General features: G+C 40.7%; 1 protein-coding gene across 5 annotated transcripts in view; it reads right to left on the reverse strand.

The window, feature by feature from the left end:
• The window catches only part of fancc (FA complementation group C), a 52,385-nt gene that overhangs the window by 33,645 nt on the left and 6,339 nt on the right, over nt 1-12,401 (reverse strand). For all 5 annotated transcript variants that reach the window (XM_025053655.1, XM_025053654.1, XM_008337227.3 and 2 more), the window contains 5 exons: nt 10,241-10,328; nt 8,728-8,822; nt 4,707-4,811; nt 4,548-4,612; nt 3,397-3,561 (listed from right to left, as the gene is read on the reverse strand). In XM_025053655.1, the coding sequence (XP_024909423.1) occupies nt 3,397-3,561; nt 4,548-4,612; nt 4,707-4,811; nt 8,728-8,822; nt 10,241-10,310 (500 nt within the window). In that variant the 5' untranslated portion in view covers nt 10,311-10,328. The remainder of the gene's footprint in view (nt 1-3,396; nt 3,562-4,547; nt 4,613-4,706; nt 4,812-8,727; nt 8,823-10,240; nt 10,329-12,401) is intronic.

The following is a 12,401-nucleotide window of genomic DNA, read 5'->3' on the forward strand; positions in this document are numbered from 1 at the left end:
TAAACACCGCTCAAATTCTACCAAAGCATTCATGCAGAGGAACAAGTACAACGTTCTGGAATGGCCATCTCAGTCCCCAGACCTGAATATCATTGAAAATCTGTGGTCTGTTTTAAAGCGGGCTGTCCATGCTCGGAAACCATCAAACCTGACTGAACTGGAGATGTTTTGTAAAGAAGAATGGTCAAAAATACCTTCAACCAGAATCCAGACCCACATTGGAAGCTATTTAGAGGCTATTATTTCTGCAAAAGGAGGATCTACTAAATATTGATGTAATTTTTCTGTTGGGGTGCCCAAATTTATGCACCTGCCTACTTTTGTTTAAGTAATTATTGCACACTTTCTGTAAATCCTATAAACTTAATTTCACTTCTTAAATATCACTGTGTTTGTTTGCTATATGATATACAGTATTTAATTGAAATTGCTGTTCCAAACAACCAATGATCCATAAAGGCAAATCTTGAAAATGATGAGGGGTGCCCAAACTTTTTCATACCACAAGCAATGCATAGCTTCTAGTGGAATAGGGATCCTGAGGAAGAAACTCTTGACGATTCACCGAGTGGAGCGGCATCGCAGACGAGCAAAGGAGAGGTCCAAGAAGCGAGCATCCTTCATCGTCAACCCGTTCACTTTTACCAGGGAGCTGTGGTCACCTCGAGTGCTCAGTAGAGGAAGTTTACACCTGTCTTCACAACACCTTGGGCAACCCTGAACGAGACCAGGAACTAGGCCACAATAATGCCCTCATAAGCCCAGCTCCACTAACAACGGTGTTTGACGTCAAGGAACCAAGTTGGAGAGAGGTCCAGGAAGTCATCAAGATCAGCCTCTGCCCCTGGACCAAGCGGAGTTCCATACAGTGTTTACAAACACTGTCCGGGACAGCATCTGTGGAAGCTCTTGAGAGTTGTCTGGTGGCGAGGAAGAGTCGCCAACCAGTTGACATATGCTGAGGGAGTGTGGGTTGCCAAGGAGGAGAACTCCACAGACCTCGACCAGTTCAGGAGCATCTCGTTGCTTAGCACGGAGGGAAAGATTTACTTCTGCATTCTGTCGCTGCGGCTGTCAATATTCTGCTTAAGGAACAATTCCATCGACACCTGGATGCTTGGAGCACACAGGTGTAGTCACACAGCTCCTGAGTGAAGCAAAGGAAGGTAAGGGGGACCTGGTAGTTCTTTGGCTGGACCTCAGCAATGCTTATGGGTCCACACCACACAAACTGGTTGAGGAGACTCTTCGCAGACATCGTGTCCACAATAAGATCAACAAGCTCATCTTGGATTACAACAACAACTTCCAGATGAGAGTGTCCTCCGGGTCCATTACATCCAAATGGCACAGGCTCAAGAAAGGAATCATTACTGGTTGTACCATTTCAGTAACCCTTTTCGCTCTTGCCATGAACATGGTGGTGAAATCCGCGGAGGTGGAGTGTCGCAGGCCTCTAACCAAGTAACCTGGAGTGTGGCAGCCACCGATCAGAGCCTTCATGGATGACTGTGACAACATCATTAGTCCCTGGTAGCAGGTGGATCTTACAAGGGCTAGAGAGGCACATCTCATGAGCTAGGATGAGGTTCAAACCAGGTAAGTTTAGGTCCTTGGTCTTAAAGAAGGGAAAAGTTGTGGACAAATTCCAGTTCAAGATCTCGGAGACCATCATTCCAACACTGTCTGAAAAAAGTTTGCGGAAACTCTTTGACTGCAGCTTGAAAGACACAGCTGCCATCCAGAGGACCTGTGTTGATCTAGGTCAGGAGTGTCAAACTCATTTTCACCGGGGGCCACATCAGCAATACAGTTCCTTAAGGGCCGGTTTTAAATAGAACACTGTATAGATCAGGGGTCCCCAACCCCCGGTTCGTGGACCAATACCAGTCCATAGGTCCTTTAATCCCAGCCCGCAGTGGGATACAGTGAAAAAATAAAAAAATTCTAATTTGCTTCATTAAATTTTTTTTTTCCATTTACTTTCTTTATTTGACGATAATCTGGCAATATTTTAAAATAAAAGTCATTCAGACTTTGATACAAACAGAATAGAGTCTGGCATAGATGTAGCTCCTTCATAACAGACTAATACATGTATCTGCAATTGATTATTATTTATTCAAGCCACAAATATTGTTCAATGCTAATTTCATAGGTTGATAAACTCTGCTGCATGACCTTTATATTCTTTTTAAGCTCCCGCGGGCCACACAAAATGGCTTGGTGGGCCGCATTTGGCCCCGGGGCCTTGAGTTTGACACGTATGATCTAGGTGTTTGGCTCACCAAGGTTGACAAATTTGGACTGGTCACTTAAAGGCATGAATCTACCAGCATACCATTCTTCCCAGGGTTTTATGGCCAATACTGCTGTACGATGTCCCGATGTCAACTGTGGAAGTTTTAGAGAAGAAGACCAGCAGTTATCTGTGAAGGTGGCTTGGCTTGCTGAGGAGCCTAAACAGTGCTGCCCTGTACAGGCCTACCAACAACCTCCAATTCCCCTTTAGTGTGACCACACTGTGCCCCGACCTCATAATGTACTCAGACATCACTAAGCAGGTAAGTATGTGGGAGTTGACCGTACCGTGGGAGGAGCATATGGAGGAGGTGCATGAGAGGAAGATAGCAAAGTACCAGGACCTGGTTGAGGAGTGCAGAAGCCGGGGCTAGCACGCTTACTGCAAACCAATTGAGGTGGGCTACATGGGGTTTGCTGGCCGTTCTATCTGTAAAGCTCTGGCAGGGCTTGGAGTTACCAGAGCCATCAAGAGGAGAGCAGTCCGTTCCATCACTAAAGCCGCAGAAAAAGCCACTTGATGGCTTTGGATCAAGACTGCAAGCCCGTGGACTACAGCGGCTGGGATGAAAACCAGGACTTGATCAACCCCGGTTGGGTCACCTGCCTGTGAGGGGGTATGATGATGAAAGACCCGAAACTCGCGATGACCCAAGGAACATCACTGATGATGCATCCCAGCGCATCCTAGAGATGTATGTTAATTCCATAACTTGCTTTTTCTTTTTCAAAATGTATTTTAATGCATCTATAGACAAAGTCATTCCATGAATGTGTAAATTAACTTGGTAATAAATACAAAATATGATTCTTTAATTTTCTCTACTCTCAAGGTTCTTTATTCTTTTAATATCCTCAGGAAAATCACTGTCTACATTTAACCCACCCATTAAACACTGGAGATTAACAATGGACAACACTCTAACGGAGGTTGACCTTTGTTAGTCAACCCTCGCCCACAGAGTAAGGGTCATTTCTCAACATACACCATTCCTGCCAGTGCTGGGATTCAAACCAGCAATCCTTCAATTACAAATCTGCATTAAAAAATGAACTGAATAGGACTATATCACTCTGCCTTCCATGTTTCCATACCTTGAGTAAGCAGTGTTCAGGGCATGAAGGAAATCCTCACTGAGAACAGCTTGGACACAAGTCTCTGCTCGCTGTAGCAGTGCACCAATAAGAGGAGCCGCGTCTCCACATGTGACCAGAGGGACACATGCCTCTGATGTGGCCAGAATCTTGTCACATGAACACCTGCACAAGACAGTTGTGTTTTATTTTAAAACAAAATTATTATGCTAATTATTAGTACTATTTAATTTAACGCTAAGGCTGTGTAGTAAACCTCAATAAAATCAAGGCACTGCAATTGCATAAATTAAAATTATTTCAAAGAATTACAAAATTATGAAAATAGTTATTCAGCACATTCCAACATTGCACAATATAAAATAAAAAAAATAAAATGTTAAACTTGACCCCACTTCTGTGTACATTAAACTAATAATAAAAAAAAAAGAATTACCAGCCTAATGGCCTGCTGAAAGACTGTAAAATTAAATATGTTCTCTCATAAAAAGTGCATTTAATTTACTTGCAGGATCATTTCATGTGCACGCTGCTTTATTAACACATCCAAGCAATGATCTTTATAATGTGGAAGTCACGGCGAAGTGCATATGATCCGAACAGATCTCAGTGAAACGTGTGCTGACTCTATGAGTGTACTTTTCATTGTTTTCACTCCACTCGTGTGAAGTGAATGTTGGCTTTATGCAGCCAAGACTCGCTCATATTTAGGATAGCGATCGGGATGTTTTGATTTTAGGTGATAAATAAAACCAGACATGTTGGCAATTTCAGACAAGCCCGCAGTGGTTGCGGTTTTTCTTGCGCCATCATAACTTCTTGTTTCTGCCGTTTTGTTTTGGTGATAAAAGTCTTTTGCCTAAAAACCAAAGATTTTCAGTGGCCGAATATTCGGTGTATCCCTGGTTAATGTCATAATTTGTTGTGTAGGAAAAAAAGCAATAATTAATAAAATATCAACTATTAAGCATATTAATGAGAAACAAATTGTGTATTTTTTTTTAAAATATAAATCTAGAATGTCTGAATATCCACCAAAATCGTATAAATGCATCATAACCCTTATTTTACTGGGCTGGTAGTTACCACCCAGTCAAACACACAGAAAGAAAAAAAAGAAATGGCTCGATATGGGGAAAAAAATGCATTACCTAGAATTTATGCCACCCAGAGAACTGCAGCTCTTTACAATTTCTTCTTGCAGCAGTGACACTGACTGAAATAGTGGAAAATATCCCTATAAACAACTGTAAACATTTTACAGTATATGGGTTAAACAGACATTTAGACTAACAGCAATAAAATTATACCTTTCCCAGAACTTTGAGATAGTACTCATGGAGTGGTAGAAACAGACCCTTCATTACTGCCTGTGGGCCATCACCTTCTTCCGTAGCAAAGTGACACAACACATTCTGTAAGGGAGCAAACAGAACATTTTTTTCAGAAGGTTTTTAGCGAATCATGTATCTACTAAGGGGCCATTTTAATATTATCTGTACACATGAAAGCATATTAGTTGAATGAGTGAATACTGGCGCGACTTGCCGCTGCTTGCCCGTAACTTTTAGCTTTCAGCTTCACTTTAAGTATTTAGTTTAGGGGTTGTTTTTTTAGCAGTTTATTGATCACTGATCATTTTCTGTCACAGCGTTGACAGCCGAGTTGTCACCACAGTGTTAACTGGTATGATGCACATCGGGTCTGTGCTTCTCTGGACTTCACTGTCATTTCCTTCACCAACCAGCGATGGGCCTGCTCCAATACTCCGCTGCTAGGCTTCTCCGGCTTCGTCCCCGCCCGTCTGCACCCCCACCGGCTGCATCACCTCTCCTCCTGGACATTGCTTTCCTGCCCCCCCGAGATGTATCCGTAGTGTGGTCTATCTGGTGTGACAACACCACCGTCAACACCGTCTGCTCAACATCCGCTCACTCACGAGCAAAGAACATCTCGTTCAGGATCTCCTCACCGATCACCTTCCTCCTCCATTCATCTGACTGTCCCCTCCGCCCGTCTCACCACCACGGGGTACAGAGCTTTCAGTTGCTCTGCTCCCCAGCTTTGAAACTCTCTACCACTGTCTTGAAGAACATCAATTTACTCCCACAATTCAAGTCTGCACTTAAAGCTAATCTGTTTAAAATTGCCTTTATTGTCTGATATTCCACTGTATTTTAACTTGATCTTAATGTTTTATTGTTTTTTAATGCTGTGTTGTTATCTTTGTATTCACTGTAAGGTGTCCTTGGGTGACAGAGAGGTGCCTATGAAAATAATGTACTATTATTATTATTATATCATGTGAAGGCATTTGGTTTAAAGGGAATGTATGTACAGCATATAAGCGACAAATAAAATCTCTCCGTTTACAGAAAGTCGTAGTGTTTTATTAGCATTTTTCAGAAGGGGCTTCATTGTTTACTCATTAAAGCAGATTTTAAGGGCAAGTCCAAAAGAAAAGAGAGTGAATACAAGTACCACACATTTTCTAATACTGTTACAGTGGCTTTCATTAAAAAAATAAGTTTTTTTTAACGGCAAAATCATTTAGACACAGTTACTTTCTATCTTAGCGTTCCTATAAATATAAAAACATCCTGTGTTACCTTTCCCTCATATTAAAAACAATGCCACATTGTACTCATTGGTCTAATAAACACTGTTTGACAACATTTTTTTCCCTGGTGTTGTTTGCACACACAGGCCAAAGGACAACAAGCTTAAATTTGTGATTTATTTGAATTTAAGAAACAGTCGTCCCTCCTCAACCACAACAAGGTGACTTACTGATACAAGCTAAAAAGTGTGATCCAACATGAAAAGGCCTCACTTCTTCTGCACACATCTGTTTTTTAAACTCAGATGAACCAAAAGAAGAGAATTATCCACAACACTTGGAACACAAGAAAGAAAAAATCCTTTTAAAACTTCAGATAAAAGAGAGTCAACAATCGAGATGAGGAGAAAAGGAGATTAAGGGAGGCAGAAAGTGTGGAAAACAAGGACAAAAAAAACAAACAGAATGTGGGATTTGGAAAAAATAAAATAGCAGACAGATGAGTGCTGCAGTGCTACTGGTGGAGCTGTGTGGTTTCTTTGGCCAGGCCCTACAGCACGCTAAGATGCTTACCCTCCACGTAGTCTCACAAAACAAACCCAATCACTACCATGTGAGCACCCTCAAACTCTGCACACTGAGTACATACAAAACCAACTCATCAGACTTTATCCCACCCTTGTAAGGAGGCACACGGGGCTAGGGAAGAGAAGAGATAGAAGAAAGGTTGGTTAGAAGGAATGGAGAGGGACTGGAACCCAGTTATGGCTGCATTCGGAGCAGAGAAAAATAGGGTGTGGTCACCCGTGGAATGAGATTAAGGATAAACAGATAGATGGATGGCTGGCAAATACCTAAGATCAAAGTCCTTTTTTTCCTAGAAAAGAGCAACACAGAAAGCCTACAAGGGCTTGAGGAGCTGCAGCCAAGGAAATTATCCTTCTATAAATCTAAAATTAAAACATGGGGATGTTAAAAAGTGTCCAAAGACTTTGGTTGGTTTCGTGGGTGCCTGTTAACAATTACTAGGCCATGATGAATTCTCTCAAAACCAATAAAAGATGGTATAACTATCAAAAATCAAAAGTATGGCCTCAAATGGTCAAAACAGCAGAGGGAAGTTAAATTGAGAGAAAAACAGGCTGGCAGTGATCAGCTTTCCTGCAGGAATAATAAAACTTGAAGACACTGTTCAAACTCTGTGCATTGACTGTGCAGTTTTTTGACAAAATGTCTTCAAAGCCTTAACAGTGCAGTATGACCCCACGAACCACAGTGGTTTATATTTACATATATGAAGATATAAAACAACAGAGCCGCTTATCAATCTGTGTGTTTATTAGAAAATATGATGGAAAAGGATGGTTTTCTCGTAATACCAAAAAGAAAATGTAAAGCTGTCGTATGTATTCTTTTTCACAAAGATGAAACCACAGACCACTGGCTATTTTAATCCGGCTCATGCAGATGATGCTTAATTTTGTTTGAGGGCAGTTATACAGTTAATAAACATATGGTTTTAAAGAGAAAAGTAAGGTTTGTCCATCTATCATATTTTATAATTGTCAGGGGATGAAAGTCAAAACAAAAAACACAAAAGTAAAACGGCATAATATTTGATGAAGGCAAAGATTTAAAAATACGTATACCTAAAACCACAGTAAAAAGACATTTCATGTCCAGAGCCTAACACTGATGCAATGTGTTTGCTTTTCCAGAGACCCATGGGCAATGATCATCTGGCAAGTGCCCATCCGCCAACACACTAACGTTACACTCATATTTTCCACTCATCTGTCATCTCTTCAGAGATCATCCATTTCACTGCTGCTGTACAGTGTGGTCCCTCTTTCTAGTACAAGAAATAGAGGAACAGACTCATTGAGCTAATGACTATATGACATGTCGTAGCCTGCAGTTATGTATCTCTACGCACCATCATGACAAACAGTGATGATGTGTAATTGGGAGGTGACAAAAGTCAGTGCGTATTAAATTTAAGGTTAAAACAATATTTGTTAACAAGTGGTTTGTAGATGGAAGAATTATACATTTACTACATTTACATTATTGTAATATATGAGAGTTAATAAACATAACTCAGAAAACACAGTATTTAGTTGTCAGTTAGCATTTGTGAGAGGACAAAAAGAAAGCATTAATGAACAGAAATATATATATAAAAAATAAAGTTTTTTGCTCCGAGTGGCACCACGATACAAACCACCTCCGACCAAAAACCAATACACCTGCCCTTTTCACCCCACTGGTCTGAGCTGTGATGAAAGGATTAGTTTTAAGGTTTATTGTATTCGTCCTCTTTGGACTCTTTTGACTAGTGCTCTGCATTGTAAAAACCATGTGTGCTATTTGTTTTGGCAGTGGCCTGAATGAGAAAAAGTAAAGTTATAAGCAATGTTATTTTACAAGAATGGAAATTACAAACTACTTCTATCTGAAGTCTGAGACACAATGGTGAAACACCAGTGACTGACTTCAGTACATCTTTGCATCTTAATACCTCCTGGGGGGTATTTTAATTTAATGAATTAATTGTATATTTCTCAGGGGCTGGAACGAATTTGGTTTTTAGTTATTTTTAATGGGGAAAATGCAATCGAGATACGAGTGGCTCGCATATGAATGCTGATGAGGAATGGATTAAAATCTCGAAGCCCCCACTGTATATACAGTATACTATGTATGTGTATTCCCTCCTCTAGTTAACCAGGTTTCTGATGTTCCTTTATTAAAAAAAATATTTTCATTACCTGTATCCATTGGTTGGCTTTTCTTTCCACAGCATTGCTGGGATGCTCTGAGTAAAGTGCCCACAAACACTGGAAGAGAACCTCTCTGCTTGTATCTGTAGACACACAACATAGTACACACCATGATCTCAGCATCATTATCATCATTAGTTCCTCTTTTCATTGGATAGTAGTTCTAAAAACATTATTTCAGGCTGAGAGGTTAAAACGACTCTGGACCTGTTCCATACATTATACTGATTACACTGGGGAACAATTTGAAAAAAATAATTTGATTGAGTTAGATGTTTATGCTGATTAAAACTAAAATTGATGCTGATTCCAAAATTGCAGTTAGTTTTTCAGCACGTCAAGTTTTTTCTCCACAGCACTTGTTTGTCACAATTGGGACAGTTCGGTGAGAGGTGAGTGCAGCTTCCAATAGGTCAGTACTGTCTGACAGTATATCTGCAAACAGAAAGCTAGCATAGTAGGAATTAAGAGGATTTGTGCTGGCTTTTCTCTCAACCTCGTAACCATGGGCATACCATTAAAACTTCTATTTCATTTTATGCTGTTTTTTAGTTTTCAAAGCTTGTAACTATTCCATCTTAGTGTTTTATTTATATAGGTATATATTTCCTTTGTTCCAGATCATGTCTGCTCCTGCTACTTCTCGTCGTAAATGCCTAAACATCCCTGACTCCTTTTGCTATATTTGTGGTAGTTTTACCATTCCAAGTCAGAGGGCAAATATCAATGCATTTGTCAAACAAGCATATTTTGCATTTTTTAAAGTAAACTCGGTGATCAAGACAAGCTATGGGCCCCTCACAAAGTGTGCAAGCAGTGTGTCGAGAGTTTACGGATGTGGACAAAAGGAACGTGAAAAGTTAGCCTTTGGTATCCCATGGTTTCGCGAGAGCAAAAAGATCAATTGCACAGACTGTTACTTTTGTTTAGTGAAAACATCACGATTTAACAAGAAAAATAAAAGTAAAATATAATATCCTAATTTACCGTCAGCTATAAGACCAATGACTGATTCAGCTGAAATTTCAGTGCCAGTTTTCAAACAACTACCTCCTCTAGAAGATCTGAGTGATGTTGAAGAACGCAGTGACAGCAATGATGCAGATTTGGAAATTCACAAGAATTCAGTTCATACAGGATTTGAGCAGTACGAGTTGAATGATTTAGTACATGATGTGGGCCCAAAAGAATCTGCAGAAATCTTAGCATCAAGACTGAATGAGAAAAACTTTGAACAAGGAGTGAAGGTATCATATTATATATATATCATAACCAGAGAAAGTACATTTCTGCAGTACTTTCAAACTGACAGTGGCTTTGTGTTTTGCCATAACATTTTAAGTAAACGGGGATCCTATAGTGCAAAAACTTGACGTGATAGAGAAAAACTGAGATCAGTTTTGGATTCTGCACCCAAAAATGAGTTAAAAACAGCTGTCTGACCTACTCAACAAAAATTGTGTTCCCCTGTGTTTTGGTTGAGCTGCCCATAAACACTCACCATTGGCGGTAACGTGAAAGTTCCAGCAAAGTCGGCCAAGAAGCTGGCCCATGAAGGGCAGTTTTTCCATGGCTTCTGTTGTGGAACTCTACCGGAAAATAACAGTGATCAAAACAGACATTAGATAAAAGATTTCATAACAGACTTTTTTCGCCCTCATCTGCCTCTAACCCCCATTGTTGGTTGTGTGCATATTGTATTCAGACAAAAACATTGCCATTAAATAAAACCAGTGGTAATTTTGAGTAAGACACCCAATAAGATTTTAAATAATTGTAAGTCTTTACACCAGGGGTCATTAACTATATAACTATAAAATTTCAATGGAGAGCAGATACTCATATCAAATGAAAAACAAATCACATTTTTGTTGAACATTATTATGTATCATTATTATTATCAGTGGCAATTAGCAATTAGCAAGAGACCCCCAATAAAGAAGTGGTGGTGGATGAGGTGGTGGTGACCACAGATCACTTCTCAGATCCTGTGCTTTCTGGCTGATGTTTTGGTCACTTTTTAATGCTGGCGGTGCTTTCACTATAGTGGTAGCATAAGACGGAGTGTGATGATTAAGTGGTTATGTCAGTGGTTATGCCCCACAGGTGGGTTGGGAGTTAGAAGAAAAGGAGAAGTTCTGGAATGAGCTGGACTGGATGATAGAGGGTATCCCCACGGGAGAGAAAGTGGTGATTGGAGCAGACGGTCATGCAGGGGAAGGGAACAGAGGAGATGAGGAAGTGATGGGCAGGTTTGGCGTTAGGGATAGAAATTTGGAAGGACAGGCAGTGGTAGATTTTCCAAAGAGAATGGAAATGGCTGTGGTAAACATCTATTTTCAAAAGCAAGAAGAACACAGGGTGACGTACAAGAGTGGAGGCAAATCCACACAGATAGATTATATTCTATGTAGAAGAGGTAATCTGAGGGAGATTAATGACTGTAAGGTTGTGGTAGGTGAGAGTGTAGCCAAACAAAATTGGATGGTGGTGTGCAACATGACGATGGAGGTGAAAAAAAGGAAGAGAGTGAAGACAGAGCAGAAGCGGAAATTAAGTGGAAATTAAGGAAAGAGAAATGTTGTGAATACTTCAGGAAGGAAGTAGGGGCAGTTCTGGGTTGTGTTGAGGAATACCCAGATGATTGGGAGGCGACAGCTGCAGTGATTAGGGAGACGGGTAGAAAGGTGCTAGGTATGTCCTCTGGGCAGAGAAAGAGGACAAAGAGACCTAGTGGTGGAGCGATGAGGTCCAGGATAGTGTGCAGAGAAAGAGATTAGCGAAGAAGAGATGGGACAGTGACTGAACAGAAGAGAACAGACTGGAGTACAAAGAGAGAACAAGGGAGGTGGAGAGGGAAGTGGCCAAGGCCAAACAAAAGGCATAAGAGGAGTTGCATGAGAGTTTGGACACAAAGGAAGGAGAAAAGCAGTTGTATAGATTGGCGAGAGAGAAATCAAGCTGGGGAAGGATGTGCAGCAGGTGAGGTTGATTAGGGACAGAGAGGGGAATGTAATCACAAGTGAGGAAAGTGTGCTGAGAAGATGGAAGGAATACTCTGAGGAGTTGTTGAATGAGGAAAATGAAAGGGAAAGTAGAAATGAGGAACCAGAAACTATTAGGAAGATTAGAGGAGGAAGGAAGGAAGTAAGAAAAGCCCCGGAGAGGATGAAAAGTGGAAAGTCCAGAATTTTAGAGACTGACAAGATGAGTAAAGTGTTCTGGTGCCAAATCATAAGAAGGGTGATGTACAGAGTTGTAACAACTACAGAGGGATAAAGTTGATGAGCCATACGATGAAGATTTAGAAAAGAGTAGTTGAAGCTAGGTTGAGGGAGGAAGTGGAGATTTGTGAACAGTGAACACTATGGTTTCATACCTAGTAAGGGTACCACAGATGCAATATTTGCCTTGAGGATGCAGATGGAGAAGTACAGGGAAGGTGTGCCAAGGAATTGTCGTTTTGTATGAGGAAGTCAAGAGTGGCAGAGAAGTATGTTAGTTTGGTGCAGGACATGTATGTATAGTACAACAGTAGTGAGGTGTGCTGTTAGAAGGACAGAAGACTTTAAGGTGGAGGTGGGACTACATCAAGGATTGGCCCTGAGTCCCTTCTTGTTTGCTTTGGTGATGGACAGATTGACAGATGAGGTCAGACAGGA

This window comes from Cynoglossus semilaevis, unplaced genomic scaffold (assembly GCF_000523025.1).
Source record: "Cynoglossus semilaevis isolate Cse_v1.0 unplaced genomic scaffold, Cse_v1.0 scaffold376, whole genome shotgun sequence".
Classification (NCBI taxonomy): Eukaryota; Metazoa; Chordata; class Actinopteri; order Pleuronectiformes; family Cynoglossidae; genus Cynoglossus; species Cynoglossus semilaevis.